Here is a 22,727-nt window from a genome sequence, read left to right on the forward strand (position 1 = left end):
TATATTAAAACTGTTGGCGTGTATTTGTAGGCTTGTAAGCTAAATAATTTATTAAAATTAAACAATTTCCACGCGTTTAGCTGTTACAATTAGTTTTATAACAACGTAATTATCGCGATCAGCTGTTCGTAAATGTAAACATTTGTTTACATAAGTAGCTGTACCTGTAGTACTTTTCCTTGTATTCTTAACAAAACGCTTAATTAAAAGTTTAAGGTAAGTATTGGTATGGTTTGTGTAACTAAGAGATAAGTCCAAAATTCGTTAGGCAACTCACGTTAGAAAGAAAAGTACTAACAAGTTACTGACAAGAGAATATTTTTACCATAGGAAAGCAGGTGCTGTCATTCTGTACAATGAAGGTGTCCAAGCAATTGTTGTATTTTCTGTTGTGTATTTTTATCTGTGGAATATGGACGGGCTTCTTCTGGAGGGGTTCAATGTATACCTCAAACAATTATAGCAGCAGAAAATTGGTTTCTGTTGAAAATTTAAAAAGGTAAACCGGCATTAAATAATATTCGATACATGTTGCTAAATTTTTACTATAATATGGCAATACTTGATATTAGATTGTAATAAATTTTTTTTCTAGAACGTTTCAACCGGGTTTAGGTTCAGAAGACTGCATTCCAAAAAGAAACATATTTTTTATGAAGACTCATAAAACAGCTGGCTCCACGGTACAAAATGTTCTCCTGCGATATTCAGATTTTCACAATTTGCACATTGGCCTTTCAAAGCTTTCAGGACCCAGGTTTTTTTATCAACAAGGGAAAACATTTAATCGACAAATGGTGCGCGATTTTAAGCGAGAAATTAATGTGATATGTCACCATATGAGATTTAACATTAAGGAAGTAAAAGCTGTAATGCCGAATGACACTGTCTTTGTCACTATACTAAGAGAACCAGGATCTCTATTCGAATCCATGTTTGACTATCTGCATGAAGATTGTAGGTCTTTCTCAAGGCTGCCACATAACGAAAGAGGGTTTCGAAAGTTTCTAGATAACACCAATGAGTAAAAATTTTTTTTTTTGTTTTATAATAATGTAAGAATTTTAATTTAAAAATTATTGTTTTTTTTTGTTTTTTTTGTATATATCTTTATCCTCGATGTGGGAAAGTCGCGACTCAAACATAGAGTAACATAAGTTACTCCGACCCAGTCTTGAGTTGCCTGTGGCAGTTTGGGATATTATAGATCATAATTGCCCGGTAATTATGCTGATGATTAAGTGCTGGCTCAGCAGGAGTTTATACCGTTTATAGCGCCTTACTCAAGGGTGCTACAGCATGAGATCAGTGGGGATTGAACCCACGACCTCATGTGTAGTGTAGCAAGTGTTCTTACCACTACACCACGCTGCCTGTTAAGAAGTAATGCATAAGATGATAATGGGAAATATACTTACAGGTATTTTAGAGGTCCTCTCGATGGTCCTTTCTGGTGGTTTGCAAAAAATCCATTGATGTATGATCTAGGTTATGATAACACTAACGACAATGTCGACTACATTGAAGAATCCGTCTCAGAGCTTGAGTCCACATTCGACCTAGTTTTGATATCCGAATATTTCGAGATGTCTTTGGTGCTCCTAAAAAACTTAATGTGCTGGAAATTTGAAGATGTCGCTTATCTGAGAGTTAACGCCAGAGAAAAAAGCCTGATCGAAAATATAACGCCGTTATTGAAAAGCAAAATAACAAACTGGAATAAAGCCGACAGTGTAATGTACGAGGTATTCAACTCAACATTTTGGAAAAAGGTAAAATTGTACGGAATAGAAAAAATGGAGTTGGATGTCAAAAAACTTAACAAAATAAGTGACGCGATGGTCGAAAACTGTTTAGAGGGTGGGGCTGTGTCAAGATCCGACGTCAAAGACCCCAAAAACAAGGTCTACCAACCCCATGGGGTAAGTATGACTGGGTATAACCTAAAGGAAAGTGCAAAAAGAAATCGGACTTGTCATAATATTATTAAAACTGAGGTTCACTGGTTTCAGTATTTGCTTAAAAAAGAAAGTCTACCCAATTTGATAAACTAATATTTTTTAATAACAAAACATCTTTTTTAAACCTTTCAACACATGAAAACCTATAACACACTATTTGTCATTATACAGAATAGCACTTACTGTAAAAAACAAAAATTTTTTTTAATCAAATGTATAACATTTTAGTAGAAATTAAACTGTACCACACTTTATTACTTGCCACTTGCTTTTTCATATGTACAAAAAATCATTTTATATTTTACCTTTATTAACTTAATGCTTTTAATTGCCGTACTTATGCTGTTCAACTATATCGTACATAATAGGTGTTGCAAAGATATATGTAGAAACTTATGTCGCCCTGTGTCAAAAATTGCAGTGTTATATCGTATTATTACACAAACTTCTAGAAGTACAAGTACATACATTTTATATTTTTTTCGAATTGTGAATTTTTATTATTTGTTAATATGAGTTATTGGTATAACGAACCAAAAGGAAGTCAATTTCGAAATAAAAGACAAACGACAAAATGATAATAAATAATTTCAATAAATAACAAGCTTTAGTAATAATACAAAAAAAATGGAAAAACAAACTTAAGTGAGTGAAAAAAATATTTAAGATTAAGTTTCCATTTTTCTAAAAAATTGCTTTTTTTAATTGATATATTTTATGTAAAATGTAAGAAGTAAAAAAGTTTGGTACTGCTGTTGAGGTAGTCTATGTCATTTCGAACATAAAACATACCCTTAATGGAAAAAAATGACCACAGCCCGTTCTATACCTTAAAATAATAGCTGCATAGAAGGGTCGATGAAAAGTTTTAACTAAAGTGTTTTTTGATAAACAACAATAGTACAATGCACAGAAATTTAACTATACGCTACAATTGCCTAGACGATATCTAAATGTACTTAACAATACAATAACACAGAAAAATGACTTTTGTCATGCGTTGGATTGGTGACGTTTGGCTGTGTATAAACCTAGGTTAGATTACAATTTGAAACTTGGGAACTTACACTTGAAAATAAATGCTTTATTAAACAAAGACCCAACTAAAACTTGGGCCACTCTATTTTGGACAGACAAAGAAAGAACGAACGACAAATAAACAGAATTACATTTTATTCACTCTTTCTTCAAGGGCGTTTAATTCTTGTGCTACTTTATCTGGTAAATCGACGTTGACTTGATCGTCGAAATATTTTCGAATGGCTTTGGTTTCATCCTGCCAGAAATCCTTGGGCAATGTAAACAGTCCCTCCATATCAACATTCTCATTTTCCAATCCCTTTAAGTTGATGCTATCCTTGGAAGGGAGGTATCCGATGGCCGATTCCGAGGCACCGCTGAGGTCACCTTGTGGTGTATTTGTTCGGTTAAAAATCCACTCGAGGACGCGAGAGTTTTCGCCGAATCCGGGCCACATAAATTTGCCTTGATCACTCTTTAGTGAAAATAAATTATTTTAAATTAAAAATTTTGCAAAATATTTTGTGCAATGACACATCAATTTTTTTAATATGACATAGCAGGGTACGAATTAACGTTTAAAAAACAATTCGCTAAAAATTAGGTTGCATTTTTAGAGCAATTATTAGGTTCAAGTCATAATCTTCGTTTTTTTGTAAAACTTGACGCGTTGCGTGGCATTTTTAAAATGTAACGTATTGTTAAACAATCGTGAAGAATATTTCGCACAAAAAACGAGACATTTTTAATTCTTTTAAGGCTGTGTTATGCATTTAAAAAATTGCGCAACAACTGAACGATCTCGGGAGCGAAATTTACGCATTGCCAAAACATGGAAAATTAGTGTGAAACCGGTGTAAAATAGATCGTGAAAATATACACGAGAGTTTTATCACTGCCTGAACCTTTTTTGCTTGATTTGCTATTTCTAATATATTTGTAAAAAACGATTCGCCAATTTTAAAAAACGATTCGCTAATTTTAAAAAACGATTCGCTTTTAGCGAATAGCGACCCGTTATTTCGTTCCCTGCATAGCATAGCAAAAGACAAGATTAAGAAACAAACTGGCTAAAAATAAATTAAATCTATATCTACCTTTCTGAACCAATTAACGTGAAATATTTTTGGCATATCCCTTCCTTCCTTATTAACACTAAGCCAATGTGATAAATATTTTCCAAAGTTGTAACCGAAGAAGGGTCTCATGGCAAATGGATCATGCATAATTGACTTTCCTGAAAATCAAGAACTATAATAAATGCATGCTGCAACAATGGTTGTATTTTGCAATACAGATTTATTAATAACATAAAAATGGTTTAATATTTTTAACCTAATGTACCTTTATGCTCAGCAGCCGCAGTAGATTCTGACCTCATAGCGGCTCCGATAAAAACACCATGTTGCCAGTTAAATGATTCATACACTAGAGGGACCCCTATGAAATATTAACAAAAAAATTTTAAATACCAGATAGACAATAACCTTAAAAAAAGATCCAAAAAATAATGTGAAAAGGGGGTTCTACCTTTAGGTCTTCTTCCCCCGAAGATGATAGCATCAATTGGAACTCCATCATGCTTCTCCCAATCAGGATCGATCGTAGGACACTGACTTGCTGGAGCACAGAATCTGGAGTTTGGATGAGCAGCAGGTTTCTTTGAATCTAAAAATAAAAATCAAATTTAAAAAAATAAAATCAATAAAAAATTAAATTTTAAGAGTTTTTTTGATTGGTTACCTAAAGTCCAAGGTTCGTTGAGCCATGACGTGACCTTGACATCTTTTGGGGGGTCATCCATACCCTCCCAATAAACCCCACCATCCGAGGTTTCCCCGACATTTGTGAATACTAAAAAAAAGGAATTTTTAACACAATCTTTGACATGTTTTTTCCCAAAAAAGTTGTCAGAAAATTCAATATCTTTTTCTTACTTGTGTTAGAGTTGCATGCCTTCATTGCATTGGGATTTGTTTTATCTGAGGTACCGGGTGCTACACCGAAGAATCCGTTCTCGGGATTGATTGCCCTTAATTTTCCAGATTCGTCAAATTTCATCCAAGCAATGTCATCCCCAACACATTCAACCTTGAAAAAAAATAAATAACTTTGAAAAATTTAAAAAAATTCTCGACTTTTGATATTTTTTCTGTAGATTGATCAGAAAGTAATGTAGTTAATACTATCAAAATTTGCGATAATAATGGATAATAATTTTTAAAAAAAAGCATTAATTTACCTTCCAGCCAGGTAAAGTAGGTTCCATCATCGCTAGATTGGTTTTTCCACAAGCGCTTGGGAAGGCAGCCGCGATATATTTCTTTTCCCCCTCTGGATTTGTGATACCCAAAATCTGGTTAAATACAAATCAGATTTAATAATAAATTGTTGAAAAATTAAGATGATCCATTCCTAAGGGGCAAAGGCAGCTTAAGACTGGGTGGGGTAAAAATGGACCCCATTTTTAGGCTGCAAAGTTCGAAAGTAAACTTTAGACTGGGTTTGGGTTAAAATAGTTACCCCATGTGTAGCCTGCAAATTAACCTTCGTACATTGAGGATAAAAAACAACAAAAAACTTACGAGCATATGTTCTGCCAACCATCCTTCTCTCTCTGCAATCGTTGATCCAATCCTCAGAGCAAAACATTTTTTACCCAGAATTGAATTACCTCCGTACCCACTTCCATAAGATATGATCTCATTCTTTGCAGGTATGTGGGTGACTAGAACACGCTCTGGGTCACAAGGCCAGTTGCTGACAAGAGGATCTAAAGAGAAAAATAATTATGTAAAAATAAAAGTTAAATTATAGATATATATATTTTTAAATGGCTGCATGTTAGAGCGAATACCTTCAACAGAACATAAAAAAGTAAAAAAATAAAATATAAACGCAACAAAAACTACCTTTTTAGTTGATTTTAACTTTATTACATATAATTTCAGTTGGCCCAACCTGTAATTATCTTAATTTAAGTTTTGCTTACGTTTAAGAGGCTTCGGGCAACCAACAGAATGCAGACACTTGACGTACATATCATTACCAATTAAATCAAAAATACTCGAGCTTATTCTTGTCATTATTCTCATGCTAGATACCACATATCTTGAGTCTGTTAATTGGACCCCATATTTTGAGATCGAGCCTCCAAGTGGACCCATACAATAAGGAATAACATACATGGTTCGACCTGTAATATATTATATAAGTTTAGGTTTTTTTAGATATATTTATCCTCGATTTAAAATGGTCGGTTTTATAGCCCAAACAAAAGGGTAACTTTTGTAACCCCGACCCAGCCTATTGAGTCCCACCCTGAACTAAATAAATGGACCCAGGACCTTATAATATAATTGAACCCTCAACCTTAGTTGGTAATTGAATCCAGGACCTCATATTGTCTTAAAATTTTTTTTATTCAAAAATAAACAAATTTTACCTTTCATGCAGCCTGGAAATCTCTCGGCCAAAGCAACTTCAAGTTTATCTGGTGCCATCCAGTGACCCAAAAGACCTTTTACCCCTTCTTTCGGTTTTGGGATCGTGTCTCTCTCGTTCTCAGTGACAATGACGGTCTTACTCTCAACTCGAGCAACATCTTTGGGATCAGTTCGAGCATACCAACTATGGAAAAAAATATTTTTAATTTTTTTTTAATTAAAAAATTTTTTAAAAAATTTAAATTATTTTTTATTGGATGGATAAAAATATATTTATTCTTGTCTTACCAGTTTTCATATTTAGGTAAAGGTTTAATTTCTCCGTCTTCCTGCATCAGTCTCAACAACTCTTTACTTTCCTCTTCACTTCCATCACAAATATGAACGGCATCGGGCTGACATAATTTTTCTTTCTCTTCTATATAACTCTGTAAAAAAGAAGTTTTAAACTAAAACCAAAAATCGAATAAATTAAGCATAAAGAAAGAGAAGTTTACATATAAAATGTTAAGTGACCTTTTAATATCAAGGTTAAATCTATTAAAAAAAATTTTTTTGATGGACGAAAATATAAAGTAAAACTTAAACAAACCAGTTTTTTAAATTTTGGGTCACTTACCTTGATATGTGATGGTAATTTGTTGATGTCCCCATGTACAACCTTCAGTGATCTCTTCTGCTGATGATTCACACTAAAGGTGGCTGCTGCTTTCGGACCAACACGCTGAAGAAGTAACGAACTTGGCCTGAAAAAAAACAAGAAAAAAATGAAAATAAATTTATTGGAAAATATTTTAGACTTCGAGTTCTTGGGTTAGTTTCTACAGAATATCACCACCTAAGGCCCTGGCTTCGATTCCCGCCGCAGCAAAGCGCAAAGCGGAGTAAAAAACGTTTTATTTACGTCTGTAAACATCGTAGGTCACTTGATTTGTAAAATTAAGGAACAAATCAGAGCATGATTTTTTCCATAAATTAATTAGTCAGTTAATCACAATCAAAACAAACAGCTGATTAAACTAACACACGAATACTTATAATAGTCATCGGTAAACGCATATAGGAAGCACGTAAAAAATCAAGAAACGTGACGTCACTCAAATAACGTAACAACAAAAACGGAATTTATTTAACCACAATAAATTTAAACTTTAAAGATTCCCATTTTTCTAAGGGACAAAAGACTATTTTTAAACAAAAATTTACATAAAGTCTGTCGTTTTTTAGGTAATTGTGACTTGGCAGAAAATAAAATATTAATTGTGACGTCATTTCCCATACGAGAATAGAACATAATTTGGTTGTTAGTCGGGCTAATGATCTGTATTATTTTTAAAACACAAAATATATTTTGTATCCTTATCAATACTATTTGTGTGGCATATATTTTTAATGTTATGCTTTAGTAAGTCGCGTAGCTTATCTAAAAGCGTTTACGTATTTTAATGAAGTAGTCGAATTTTACTTTCGAAAGCTATTACAGTTTAATTTAAAAAAACAAACTAAAAATAAATAGGATTTAACCTATAAAGAAAAATAAATTTTAGAACAAAAAATTTAAAAATCGAATTTTTTTGATGTATGAATTACTATTGAATATATATATATAATTCAAATTTTATTTATTTTTTTTAATTCACTATATATATAATATCTGTTTAAATAAATTTAAACATAAAACTTTAATCAAACTCACATTATTTCTCCCATATTGTTAACCTCTTCGAACTTTACAAATTAAAAAAAAAACGTCTCAAAAAATTTAAACAAAATTTAATCTTAAAATTTTTACTCGCAAAAATTCTGATACTTTCAGTTACATGCTTAGGCTTTTTATACTTTTCCTGACGTCAGCACAGATTTTTTAAAATTAGTCACAACTCGGAGTCACGTGGTATTGCGTGACGTCAGCATAGAAGATATTAGCACGTACAACAAACGGGGTTATTACAAGAGGTAATAACAAATATTTGTATTGGGCAGTGTGTAAACAGTAGTAAAAAAACAAAGGGTTAATTTGCATAAAGAATAGCCAAAAAAACATTAAATTAACAGTAAAGATACCCTTGTAGTCTGGTTAAGAAATATACAGATTGCGTAACTTTTTTACAGGCGAATGAATTTTTAAAAAAGGTGTATTTCCGCATTTTAGAGTAATTGATACCCAGTGTCGACGTGTACAAAATTTGACATTCTAAATTTTTCTCGAAAATCCGGAAAAATAACAAAAAAATTTCGCCACTGATTTCTTATTGGCTAAAAATGGCGACGCCTTTGTCTAACCCACTCTGTCAAGCCTTGTTCGCCTCTGATTGGCTGAAATAAGTGGGCTCGCCCGACACGAAGCAAATTGATGAATCATACGAACAATTTAGGAAGCCGAAATTAGATTTTATTTTTCATCTTATAAATATATAAAGTTTAAATTTGCCATAAGTAAAATATAGGCATTGAAAATATAAAATGCTGTATCATACAGGCTGACTTTATTAACTTTATTTACATTACGTTTTTACAATATAGATGGTTTTAAAAAATAGGACAAGAATTTGGATTCTCATATAAATTTAATTTACCTACAGAAATAAATTTTAATAACCCATTATAATATTCTTGTAAGTGTTTTAATATATCTGTCGCAACAGTCATTTAAATATGGCATAGAATATAACATTAGTTATCGTGAAAGAGCAAAATCGTTAATAGCAAAAAAATCTCAAACCCTTAAAACGTTTTTCTATTTCTAAACTTTATTGCGCAACGAACGTAAAGTTATAACTCCACCGGAAACTACGTCACGGTGCAATAAATACGTCACAATACTTAATATATACAGTATAAATTGATTTTAAAATTAAATGTCAAATTAATTTGTAAAAATATTTTTTGCGAATATTTTTTGCATAATTATTAAAAAAAAACTTTAAAGTATAAAATAATAACGAAATTTTTTTTTTAATTTATATATTTTTTGTTTTTGATTGCAAAATTTGTTTACGGTATTAAGGAACGTTCTAGCAGGTGGACGTGGTCCTTGTACCCTACACTCTGCCCTACGTAATCTCAAATTCCAAATGGTTGCAAAACAAGTTTACGAAATTTTGTTAAACATGGATTATATGTAGTGGTGGTGGTGTGATGGTCACGTGGCCTTATTGTTTTCGGGCAAGGCTGAATCGGCGAAAATAAAGAGATATTTCGCAATTTTAATTACGACATACGGTAGGTACTGTATGTATTGCGTTTTTCTTTGTTAAAATAAACGTAGTTTTTTCATAGTGTTACAAAAGTTTAAACCCATATTTGCTTAGCCAAATAAAAGTTTTTAAACATTTTTACGACATTTACTGCCACAGTTGACAAAACGTATTACAATTTAAATCCCTTATACAATAACTTTCAAAAACTTTTCGATTTTCAATCGTCATTTTACACGGAACTAGTATACAGAGAAAAGCCGGGAAAAAGGGGAGGAGACAAAAGCGCCATTCAATACCATCTATAACGCACGTAAAAGCCGCATCTGATTGGCTTGTTGAAAAGGCGTGCGTTTACGCTTGGTACACATATATTTCGCAATATTTCAAACCGGCCGGCTAACTTACAATGGAAAGGTCATATTTGTAAAGCGTTGTACGATATGCTGACATTATAATGGTCACGTAATATTACTTTCAAAAAAACTTAAAATCTTAAAGTTTAATACCTTTAGAATATATGTCGGTTCGTAAATTATATTTTTTTACATAAATAAATAATAAACCGATTAAAACGGCGTGCAGTACCCTTGTTCTTTTTAATCACATGGGTTTATAATTGTACAATAATAACTTCGTGGGGTTAATAAAAGTCATTTAAACTACAAAACATGAATATAAATCAACCAGTAATAAATTAATAAAGTTATTTCCTTTTTTAAAACAAAACATATTGTTTCCGGACAGACTATTACTCACAAACAGTATGCTATTTTGATTTAGTTATCAAAATTTAACTAATCACAATTTAAACTTTTTTCCAAACGACTAAAAATGATTTTATATAAAATTTAAAATGTTACATAAATGAAATAAGCGTTTACTTACAATCTTAACAGTAGTAATTTGGTGAGTGGCGCCATGGTAACTGTAGTATTTTCATTCAAATTCCAAAAACCTAATTAATATCCTATACCAGTTCGTTAAAATTTCTGAAAAAAATAAAGATTAATTTCATTTTAATCCTGGATTCAAGTAAGAAGTTATCTTACAGCAATTAAACCACTTATATTTAATAGCATTCCTTCTACAGCACGCCTTAACCACTTATAAACTCAAAATTTTAAAACAGGATTTGCTATAAGTGAAATTTTGAATAAAAACTGGTTTAATATTTCGTAATTCATGTTTCCTTCTGCTTGCGTCTAGTCTATAAATCAACACTAGCATAATCAAGTTAATTATTGATAACTAACTACTCTTACAACATATTAAACATCGGAACATTAAACAAATAAAAAGTAAACGGGCTGATTAAAATAACTTTCACTGGTTGGCTACTAGCTTTTTCAGTTGACCTATCTGCCTATTGACCAGTAAAAAGTGCCACACAGTGAACAAACACGATGATAACTAACTGACCAATCAAAAAAACTATTCTTTTATTACTTATTAACTATCGTAATTAAGTTATAGATATTTTAAAGTTCACAATAGTATTTAATTTAACTTTGTTTTATGTAACTTACTCATCAGTATATTACATTACAATTCATTGACAAACCAAGGTTGTTATGCTTAACTAACTAACCGTGACTATACATGTCAGAGCGTTTGTCCCCTTCAACAAATAAAATTTTGGAGATAATATTTTTGCTTTGCTTATTGACTTTTTACAAATTAAAATGCAAAATTACATTGTGAATTGTTAACAGATAAGTATTCTACTGTTATTATTTACGCCCTTTGTTTCTTGTGTCAGTTTGACCTTATTTATTTAAGCTAAACAATGAACCGTTTCATTAACACAAAAACAAACAAAAAAGATAAAAATTACCATCACCTATTAAGTAAAAAAGGTTTGCTACACCAGAAAAAATAAGTATTTTCAATTTTAGGCATAAAAGAGGATAAACGTTAATGTCACGCACTAATTGCAGGCAACAAACCGTAACGAAGGACGCTTTTCTCAACTGGAAAGTAACATTCAAGAGAAAAATATTTAATATCCACCACCTCGGGCATTTTATTTGAAATTTTAACCATGAGTTTTACCAGAGGACAGCAAGGGCCAGAAGCTAGAGCCAGGTAAAATTAAAACAACGACATATTTGTAACATTAGTTTAAAACAAGTGAATTTTTAATTGTAGGAATAACTGATTTGTATTTTTTTGCAAACAATGCAGTTAAAATTGTATTATCGTCATAACAATTAGTACAATGCTATTTTAAACGCCTGAATTATAATATAACAATGACATAACAATAAATACATATTCTCACAGTAACAATAGTTTAGTACTGTCTAACTGTTGACTGTCTAACAGTCTAAACGAATTCTAATACGGTCAACGGTTATTTTATTACAGAATGGCTCAAACCCAGTTTATAGAAGAATCGGTTGACAAGGTTCAAAAATATTTTGGGATGTTATGTAATGAATTTGGGGGTGTGTGTAGAAAAAGTGCAAGACTGAGGGATAAGTATGATACAATGGCAAAGGTAAGGGAATTCTATTTTACTATTTATATATATAAATAAAAAATATATTTCCTAGTCACATATCAGTAATAACCCGCGTTCATTAACAAAGTATACCAAGGCTTATAATATTAAACAACTTTAAAAAATAGGCCAATTTAATTAAATTAAAAATTATATTTTTCAACATAAAATTTCCCTATACTTTTAGGGTATGAACATCATTGTTTTTATTCTACTAGAAGTCATATTAAATAGACTTACGCATACAATTGTTTAAATTATTCTCAAGTAAATAAATTAACAGTACCAAAATGCCTACATATAAATACCAATTTAATATTTATTTTGTAGACTTGCATGGAATACTCTAACGCTGAGCAAGGAATTCTTAAAAATAGTTTATCTGCTTTTGCTGAACATATTTCTGCTATACAAGACTATCGCCAGGCCGAGGTTAAAAAAAATAAAAACTTTTTCATGAAAAAAAAAATAAACATACAAAACTATAATATATAATACAATAGATAACTCAAAATTTATTTGCAATAATTAAAGCTGTATTATAATAAAGTTGAACTAGATAAGCCATATGTCATGTTTAAATAAATTTAATATTTAGATTGAGCGGATTGAGGACAAAGTGGTAGCTCCACTAACTACATATGGAGGGGAATGCAAACATACTAAGGTAAAAATAATAAAACAAAATAAAATATTATTATTGCTACTTAAACATAAAGGACCTATATAATCTCTGTCATTTGTATATGTAATCATATTGATTATTTTATATATAATCCTTATAATCCTGTATACATACATATTGCAGGCTGATCTAAACACTTCTTTTAAAGCGAGAGAGCGAGAATTAAAGCAACAAAATCAAGTTGAAAATCTGAGAAACAAATCACCTAGTGACCGACATACAATTGTAATCTAACTTTGTTTTAATAATAGTATTAGCACATAAACTAAACTTCACCAAAACCTAAATAACTAAGCAAATTTGTATTTTTGTATCCTTCTGCTTTAACCAGCAATATAGCTTTCTAAATAATGAAGTCCAACTAAAAAGTTAGTTCTAAATATTATTACACATTTAGACGCAAGCTGAAGCTGAATTACAGAAGAGGGCAATCGATGTTGCACGTTCGACGCGTTCGCTTGAGGAAACTATCGATAAATTCGAAACGCGAAAAATTCAAGACATTAAGGTTTAACTTACTGTAAAGCGAATCCGACTTTTACAAACTCTATTCAAATTTAGTCTAACCTAACACAAACAATAAACAGTGTTTACTTAATTGACTTTGTTATAGCTTTATTCTATTTCCATTACACACATAACATTCTTCACTATTTCCTATTACTTTGAATAAATCATTTTTAAGCTTGACATTTTACTTTATAGAAATTGTTAAAGGAATTTGTGCGAATCGAGATGTTATTTCATGCTAAAGCGCTAGAGGTTTACTCCAAGGCTTTTCAGGCTTTGGATGAAATTAACGAAGAAGACCATATTGAGGTAACCAGTTAAAATAAACAAAAACCTAAGCAATTTTTTACAACTAAAATTTGCTTTAAAAGTTATATAACAAATATGTTTTTAGCAATTTCGAAATATCCTAAGGCCCGGGGGCAATATGTCGGAGCGGTTAGATTTATTACAAACCACCGCTGGGATGTCAATTAGAGAGGCTACAGGGGAGGAGAACAAGGATCGAACTCCTTCCAATCCAACTGCAAGGCCACGAAATACTGGCAAGACAGTTGCTAGGTAAGTAAATCTCCCATAAATTTTATGTTAGGTTTGTAATAAGCCTTCTATGAGCGTAATAATATCCAAGCACATATATATTGAATTATTTAATGCTTATAATAATGCTGAAAGTAAAATTATTTAAACTACCAAACATGAAAAAAACACAATTACTAATAAAATAGGCAAATTACGGTTTTATGGCATATGTTACAATCTTGATTTAAATATTAGGGATCCACCTTCTTCTGAAGAAGGGGAAGAGGGAGATTGGGAATCAGGGGAAGAGGAGTCAGAGGATTATGAGGATGAAGAAGAGGAGGAGGTAAGATTTAAATATTTAGGATGACAAAAGATACAATATTAAAGCAAATCTAACTTGGTAAACAAAAAAAAACATTGTTCAAAACATAGAAGTAAAGCAACATTTATTTAATTAAGTATTTAAATATTTTCTAAATACGGCATCCCTATTTGCCCATTAATAACTTTATTCAACATTTATAGGAAGAAGATGAAGTGGAACAACTACAACAACCTAGAAGGGCTAGAACCAAACCATGGTAAAAAAAATTCAGCATTTAATTAACATTAAATATATTCACCTTTTTTGGTACTGATTTACATTAACAATTTTGGCACACATATATTTTTAGCGCTTATATACAATAATGGTTTCTAAATATATTACATATTAGTTTAATAATTTAGACACATCAGTTATTACTCTATTTAAAAAGTCACCGTGTCTGAGCGTATGTCGTAGTTTTTGCTAGCTAAACCCATGTTTGCACTGTATATAGTTTTATTAGTTAGATAATATATAATTTTAAAACAATTTCTTAATTAAATTTGTATATATACGTATAGCTTTAACAAAAATCGTAATTTTTTATTTTTGTAATTTTATCGTAAATTATTAAAATCTTTCTGTAACAACTATTATTTGTTTCTGTACTAATTTTTTTAAAAAATTTATCAAATGTTTACAGTACAACATTCCATATAAATATGTAAAAGTTTTACTTTTTTTTGCAAATTAATAACCTAAAAAATTCTATACAATCTTAACTTAGATTATTTGGCTTAATAAAGTATGCTTATCTTTCATTTGTGTTTAAATCGTGTTCTAATAAATCACACGCTATAAAAAAGTGTTAATTTTAATTCATAAAATTAAGAACAGTTATTTTGATAAAGTTGTTAAACAAATGGCAGTTTCTTTATTGCCATTTATTATATATACAGAGTTATGTTAACCCTTATACTAATATCACAAATTCTAAATAAACACAACTACTTATAAAGGGTAGTTAGTTATTATTTTTAGCACATGCTATAGCACAATAACTTCCTTAAAAAATAACACACATCTTAATACCAACTAAAAATGTAGGAATGAAAAAAATTCAACGAACAAACATAAGGATTATTTACAAAATTAAAATTTTAACATATAACAAAATTCGTAACTTAGTTTTATAAGATAAACTTGCCAAGGTATAAAAACTGGCAAAATATTAATTAAAAATATTAACTGTAATCTTAATTTTATTTCTTTGTTGGACAATTATTTATTAAAAATAGTTCCATATTGATGACATTGCCCACACATGTTAAACTAGTACTGTGTTGATATATTGACCATATGTAACAGAAAACACACTACTATGTTTATTATATACACACAATGTTCGTTAAGTTAAGTAAAGGACTTCGCTGCTAAGTTACAGAAATTTGGCTTCGCAAAACACACAACTTACTGCATATATAGTTTGATCGGCCGTTGCAAAAGATGTTTGCTTCTCATTTGATTAAACGCTGCGTTTGCTGCTCCCTTGGTAGGAAACGACACGATTCCGTCTCCGGTCAATTTGCCTCCTTGGGTGTACATCAAACGAACTGAATCAGGAAGGGGATCAAAAAATCCAAAAAATTCAAGGATGTCTTCTCTTGTTACTTTAAAACTAAGGTTACTCATTTTGAGGGTTGTAATGAAATGGGGGTTTATTGGTGGAGGGGGAGGCCTCGAAGGAAACCCCGGTCTTTGCCCTGGCAGTGGAGGCAAAGGACCCCTTGGAGGTGGTAATCCCCTAAACATGGGGTCACGTGGAAGTCGTGTTAAATCCTCTGGAAACACAACTGGATGTTTAGGTGGAAAGGGTGGAGCAAGCCCATGGTGGGCATCAAACATTAACAAAACCTCAGATGATGTTGGGGGTAAGGGCCCCAAATCAGCTGGGTGGGTCCTTATAGGAGGAGCAAATGGGGGCGGTGGTCTAGACCTGTCCATTGGGGGTGGTTCTCTTAGCATAACTGGAGAATAGCGATCAGCTCTTGGACCTGGGGGCATATCTAAAGGATGGTGGGGTGGTGGGTGAAATGGAAAAGGCCGTTTGTCATGGATGGGGGGATGATTACACCCATTTGCTTTGGGTACTGGTTTTGGTGGGGGCGACTTTCTGTGATTTGTATGAGTTTTACGATCATGATCTTCAATCGCCTTTATCATCTCAGAGCTTGACAGAGGAGTCACCCCTCTCAGTTGACCGAGAATCGGGATGGGACCCCGATTTGTTACCTCGATGCATTTTAAAGTTGAGCCAAACTCAACATAAGCAATTCCACCTTCGTCAGATTTTAAAACTGTTGTGTTATGTTCAGTGCAATTTGGGTTCCTCATTGCTTCAACAACATCTCTTGTCAAAGAGTTACCTGGTAAATACCCTATTCTGATACAGGTCAGTCCCCTTTCTCTAATGTAAGCTGTAAAGTAATCTCCACCAGGAGGCAACAGCGGAAAAAAATTTAATTTAAATTTATCTTTAACAAGTTCGATCATATCAAACAGAGTGGTCATTTGAACAGTCAAAGATCGCCCTGAAAGATTTTGACTGTGCTTTGCAGTGGCCCTTTTTGCTTCTTCATGCGTAACAAAATGGACGAAAATATACCCAGTTCTGACACCCCCTTGCTTCAAAATAAACTGAACGCCATGTTCTCTGATTCTTAACCCTGAAAAAAAATTTCGGATATCTTTTTCTGTGACGTGGAAAAAAGAGTTGGAAACCCTGACAAATTCAGTAAGCTGAGAGCTTGGTTTGCCTTTTTCAGATTTGATTTGCGACGCTTTTTGATCCGGCAAATGGTGCTCCTCTTTAACAGGTGTCATAACAGGTGGCATGGGTGGAGGTGGAAGCACAGGAGGCGGAAGAGGAGGAGGGAGATTATTAACTTGAGTCGGCGGCAGGTTTTGAGTTGCAGTGGTCAGCACCAATCCTTGCGGTAAAATTGGAGGCAGGGAAGCCGGTAAATTTGGTGGCATGGTGGCCGTAAGAAACGGCGGAGTTATGGTTGCTGGATGAGAATTGAAACTAAATGGTGCGGGGTGAGGAGCAATAATTCTTCCGGATGTCCCAAACATAGGGGGAGGAAATGGAAAAGGTTTAGCACCTGTTACTTCAGTTTTAATCGGGCTTGTTACTGGAGAGGATTCGTTATCCTCAATATCCATCTCCTCTGCTCCAGAGAATTTAGTCGGAAATGTTTCTTCCATGATCTTCTTTCGCTCCTCTTGCTCGATTTGTTTTTTTAACTCTGCCTTTAATGCAAATTGTTTTTCGAGCTCCTCCAGGCGAGCTTTTTCCTGCTCTAACTTTCGCTCCTCTTCCAAACGAGCTTTTTCACGAGCTTCTAGTCTTAATTTCTCCTCAAGTTGCTCTTTTAGTTCTTGTTTTTTCTTTTCCTCGATTGCTTGTGCCAATTTTCGTTTCTCCATGTCCAATCGTTTCCTGTCTTCCTCTTCCTTCATGTGTTGTCTCCTTAACCACTCATCCATCTCCCTCTGCTTTCTTTTTCTGTGCTCCTGGTGATCTTCTTTTTGCTTCTTTTTTTCTCGTTCCCGAGTATACTCCTCCTCACGTTTGGATTGTATATATTTTTTATGGATTCGGATCTGATCAAGCATGTTTGGTTTCGACAAACTGATCACACGGACTTGCTTTCCAAGAAGCATGTCACCATCCTTCTGCAAAGCCTCTCTGTAGTCAAGATAAGACTTAAACTCAACGAAGGCTCGTCCTTTACAAGTGTGACCGTCCATTTCTAAAAACAAACCATTCTGAACAAATGTCTGTCGACTGAAAAATCCCATAACATCTTGGTAAGCCGTGGAGGATGGTAAACCTCTGAGCTCAACACAATTATCAGTTCTTAGCGGCGAAAAGTCTCTAGAGCGTTTAGGAGTTCCGTCATGTGGGGATAAATTTGTCGAAAGTCTTTTGTTGTTTGGCCGAAATGTTTCGCCGTTTTGCGAGCCAATTGCCAACCATTGTCGCTCTGTGGCAGAATTAAGTCGAACAAATCTTTTTCCAATGTAACCTCGATCTTTCTTTAAACCTTCAAACTTATCAATCGGTGTTTTAAACTTGATTAATGCTGTCCCAGTTTTACGACCCTTTTCATCAATTATAAATCGAATTGCAAGGATGTTAAGTCCATTGAAAAAGTAAATCACATCCTTTTCTGTGGTATCAAACGGCATTTCTTTAATTTCGAGATACACATCGTTACCCCCAGGATGACTAGGAGGACCTTTGTGTTCAGGCTTTGGTTGATATCCTGCTGCCGAACTTCTGGTTGATAAATTAGTGATCGGAGGTTCGGGAGGCCTAAGTCCGCTCATCTCTGCATAAACTCTCTGGCTTTCCTCAATTACATTCTTCATCTCCGCATGACTACTCAAAAGTAGTTTAATCGGGGCTCCGCAGAGACTTTGGTCCGATAACAGCATTGCTCTTCTAGCATCTTCATCCGTCGAGAACAGGATGAAAGCTGTGCCATCATTTCCCCCAATGATATGAACCCCGCCGTCGGGGATTCTCAACCCAGTAAAAAAATGACGTATATCAATTGTCCCCGCATCCAACTGCAGGTTTTTAAGCCTTATTACTACACCAGTCGACATGATGATATCATTAAAACAACTCTGTAAAATTAAAAATAATTCGCTGTGGATGACAGTAGTTTAAACCTAAAAATTTGGCACATTTAAATTTTTTATTACACTTATCTTACAATCAAATATTTATGTTTAACCAATGCCAAGATCACACCAAAATATAAATTATAAAACAAATTCTTTGATAATAGCCAAGGCAGTAAATAGTGTAATGAATATATATATATACTAAGAATAATTTTAAGTTAAACTGGTCACACTTTTTGACCTTTGTCAAGGAACCTAAAATACACGGAGCAATAAGAAAAATCAGTAGGTAAAAATCTTATATTACCATGTTTAGCAGGACTAAAAAGTTGTTATATTTAGTTAAACCAGGTTTTTAAATATCAAATTTTACTCTTAATGAGGCTTAAAAGCATAATTATTGTACATAAATATATATTGCCTTGTTTCAAAAAAATAAAATCAGCAAAATTAAAAAAAAAAACTCTAATTAAAAATGCATAATATACTTATATACAAAGACATACACACACACTAATTTCTAATAAACTTTAAGAAACATAAAAATCTACCTGAATTAATATTTATACCTGCTATCCTAACTAAAAAAAAATGTTATTATATGCTAATACACCATAATCACTATAATGTTTACCTAATAGAAAAATATTAAAACATATAAAGTACCACTACCATTTAAAAACTATATCTTATACATTCTAAGCTATAAAGTGATAACAAGAACAAAAAACAGATCTGAACTTAGATTTGATAATATGTAAATTCAATGTTTATTTGTTTAAACAATGTAATAAAATAAATGATGATATTTTTGATTATTATAATAACGTTGTCTAAATCTCTTGTTAATAATGATAAGTCGGCCTTCAACATGGATTCCCAATGCTGCCAAGAATAAAATAAGGATTAACTGGCAATCACTTAGGCTTTAGGTCAAATTCTGTGAATACATTAAATCCTAACTCAAGTTGCCTTATTCATTGTTATTCATTTATGGGTTTTAAGTAAAAATTAAAAAGTAAATCCATTGCCAATCAGTTTATCACTAGTTTTTTTATAGATTTGTCAGTTTATCCTGTTCGTTAATCAGTCAGTCAGTTAATTTCTAATATATATACCTGTCTGCCTTTGTAAGTTGGTCAGTCAGACAAAAAATTTAAAACCAAGAACAATTAAAATTTCAACAGTCACACAATCTGACAATAATTGCAAGTATAAATTTGTTTAAAAATTAACAATAATGTAAGCATTTTTTGATAAAATAAGCTAATTATAATTAAGTTAAACAATCGGGCACCAACACATGTATTCCAAGAGTGTTAAGGTTTTTTTATGCTTTTCTTTCTACAACAATTTCGTAAATTTGACGTCGTCGTCTTTGAACAAACTAAGTCCGTACGTTTAAACTTTGGGGCCAATAGCAAGCCATACCAATATATATAATATATTTATCAAATTTCCATTCCGTAAGTTAATTAAAAACCAGAAAAAAATCGCTTATTCTAACACTTAAACTTTATTTAGAAGAATAATAGCGTTTCAGAAACGAGCAGCTACTGTGACTGATTTGAGTTGAGCGAGGAAGCATTTTGATTAATAAAGAAAATATTAAATTTAGATTTCTATGATTTCACACAAGATATTTAAAATCTCAATTGTGTAGTGAATAACATATTTTTAAATTTAAAATTTTTATTAAAACAAAATTAAACATCTATCAAACCATAGGTTTAAACCCTAAATGCTAATTTGAAAAAATATGATATCGAGAATGAAAAACTTACATTTATCAAATAATTCACCTCACATTTGGCAATTAAGCATAACTAATACAATTCTCTTTATTTTAAAAAGTTTAAAATTACATTTTGGAAGATTTATTTAGTCAATAGAAAAGTCGCAAGTGTATAAATCCTCCACGCTGCGGTTTGAAGTTCAAAATTTCCAACTTTTGCCGCTTTTCCAAGAAAAAGCGTTTATTTTCATTAAGGCCTAAACAAACGAAAGCAACCTTGCAATTGTCTAGGTAATGTTTACATAAATGAAAAAATCGTCAGTAGTTTGAAAATATAATCCTATATAATCAAATGAAATCAATTTGATGTTTGTAAAAAAACGTGTTTCGATTTGTAAAGTCTCCTATACACAACATGGGGCTTTAGATTGAAATCTTCAGTAAATAGGAGGTTAATAGACCAAAATAGACCCACATTTCTTCGAATGTTGTTACAGATAATAAGCATAAAATTGGACTTACAAAAACAATATTATAAAAAAACCTAAATAAATAAGACGCAATTGCAAAATTTCGAAAAAAGATTGCTTTAAAGTTTGGATTCCACGAATTTCTAAGCTCGTAAAAGCCCTGTAATGTTTATATTAATAACTACATTTTGCAATTGAAGTACACACGTAAAACATGAAAGATAAATAATCGATAACCCAAATTCAGTGGAAATGTACGCATATCTTGTCAGGGAATTCACGTTTATCGCAAAATCGCTTTCGATGACTGACATCTGATAACTTCCATCTTGTTTGCTTGTTTTTCATTTTTTGACACACAATCAAAACAATGTAATTATTGTTCATAGCAAAAGATTTAATAATGATGTAATTACTGCGAGAAAGGTCTACATTTGTAGGCAGCAATAGAAAATCACATATATACTAACTAGTCAAGACACCAAAATAAACATAGGTACATAAGATTACGATTAAGCCTAAAGGTAAAAATAGCAATACGAGACATAAGTTTGTTTATTTTGACCAAGTACATTACAACATAAAAGCTAATTTTTTTTTAAACTTTATCCCTAAATACAATATTATGTTTTTGTTTGCCTAATAAAACAGCAAAATCAATGTACACTTGTCATGTCAAGGCAAAAATGCATGATCTTCAAAATTAGAAAAAATTGTTATCTTAACTTTGGTGACGTCATCGGGCCGTCAAATAAACACGAAGATTTTGATAAATCTGACAATATCACGCAACATGCCATGTCTTTTACTCGATTATCAAAAACTATTAAGCGTCGTGCCGTAAAAGCAACAAATATACAACAAAATGATTAAATACAGAGTTCAGCAGAATGTTAATGGGAACTTCGCGACCTTTCTATTGCAGAATTCCAGCTAATAGTATAATCATAGCTAATGAAGTCGTGAAAATGTCCGGCATGAACTTTGCTGTATGACTCAGTGATTTAACAACGAAATGTTGCCATTCAGATTTGTAAAATAACCATTTGTTTCAACGTGCAAGTCGAAACTTGACTTGTCGAGCACGAAATATGACACATCGTTGTAATAACATAACTTATGTCTACACAACCAAACCTAAAAAAACGATTATTGGATTAAAACACGATGTCTCACACCTGGACTTGATCTGAGTCAGTAAAAATAAAAGGAAACTATCAACAAAGTAATAAATCACCATTTGCTTAACATATATAACGTGACAAAACAAACATGATCTAAGGCTTAATGAGTTTTCAATTTCCTTGAACAAATTTGCCGCAGAAAACACTTAAAAAATGAAACCTTAAAAGTATTGCAATTATACCATGGCCTCTGTAAGAGTTATATTTATCTGGTACACTTACAAAACAATAATTATTCTGTCAAGACCAATATCAACACCCGCTTATTTGTTTTTACTTGTCAATCAATCATTTTAAAAACTCAATAAAATATTTTATGCACAATTGCATTATTTGTAAAAATTACATATCATCAAGAGGTGGGCTGTACCAATATAAGTCCAAAAATATATACGTGCCGTGTAATTTTGAACACTTTTTAAAACCGAACCGTTATTTGTGACATTAATCTTTTAATTAATTCTAAATAATACATTTTTGCAA

General features: G+C 32.1%; 4 protein-coding genes across 5 annotated transcripts; 2 read left to right on the forward strand and 2 right to left on the reverse strand.

The window, feature by feature from the left end:
* Nucleotides 1-9: 9 nt before the first annotated feature.
* LOC145760141 (galactosylceramide sulfotransferase-like) lies at nt 10-2,546 on the forward strand. Its single transcript, XM_082574018.1, has 4 exons — nt 10-216; nt 331-499; nt 596-1,024; nt 1,421-2,546. The coding sequence occupies exons 2-4, from the start codon at nt 357-359 to the stop codon at nt 2,052-2,054; spliced, it is 1,206 nt and encodes a 401-aa protein (XP_082430144.1). The 5' UTR covers nt 10-216; nt 331-356; the 3' UTR covers nt 2,055-2,546.
* LOC145760140 (phosphoenolpyruvate carboxykinase, cytosolic [GTP]-like) lies at nt 2,200-10,618 on the reverse strand. Of its 2 annotated transcripts, none has more exons than XM_082574016.1 (13): nt 10,513-10,618; nt 7,047-7,173; nt 6,716-6,855; nt 6,427-6,611; nt 5,974-6,177; nt 5,567-5,754; nt 5,224-5,337; nt 4,919-5,072; nt 4,725-4,835; nt 4,512-4,649; nt 4,326-4,421; nt 4,079-4,218; nt 2,200-3,456 (listed from the first exon to the last, which is right to left on the reverse strand). In XM_082574016.1, the coding sequence occupies exons 1-13, from the start codon at nt 10,545-10,547 to the stop codon at nt 3,127-3,129; spliced, it is 1,962 nt and encodes a 653-aa protein (XP_082430142.1). In that variant the 5' UTR covers nt 10,548-10,618; the 3' UTR covers nt 2,200-3,126. The 2 variants fall into 2 exon arrangements, with proteins under 2 accessions (XP_082430142.1, XP_082430143.1); XM_082574017.1 differs by lacking the exon at nt 10,513-10,618 and adding an exon at nt 8,124-8,226.
* Nucleotides 10,619-11,610: 992 nt separating this feature from the next.
* LOC145759392 (CBY1-interacting BAR domain-containing protein 1-B-like) lies at nt 11,611-14,945 on the forward strand. The gene is made up of 10 exons (XM_082573212.1): nt 11,611-11,712; nt 11,995-12,127; nt 12,461-12,562; nt 12,729-12,797; nt 12,939-13,040; nt 13,213-13,323; nt 13,521-13,634; nt 13,720-13,886; nt 14,103-14,193; nt 14,376-14,945. Exons 1-10 carry the CDS (start codon nt 11,669-11,671, stop codon nt 14,433-14,435), a joined length of 993 nt encoding a protein of 330 aa, XP_082429338.1. The 5' UTR covers nt 11,611-11,668; the 3' UTR covers nt 14,436-14,945.
* Nucleotides 14,946-15,274: 329 nt separating this feature from the next.
* On the reverse strand, nt 15,275-18,838 carry LOC145758957 (uncharacterized). Its single transcript, XM_082572656.1, has one exon. It carries the CDS (start codon nt 18,832-18,834, stop codon nt 15,628-15,630), a length of 3,207 nt encoding a protein of 1,068 aa, XP_082428782.1. The 5' UTR covers nt 18,835-18,838; the 3' UTR covers nt 15,275-15,627.
* Between the last annotated feature and the right edge of the window lie 3,889 nt (nt 18,839-22,727).

This window comes from Corella eumyota, chromosome 7 (genome assembly GCF_963082875.1).
Source record: "Corella eumyota chromosome 7, kaCorEumy4.1, whole genome shotgun sequence".
Taxonomy (NCBI): Eukaryota; Metazoa; Chordata; class Ascidiacea; order Phlebobranchia; family Corellidae; genus Corella; species Corella eumyota.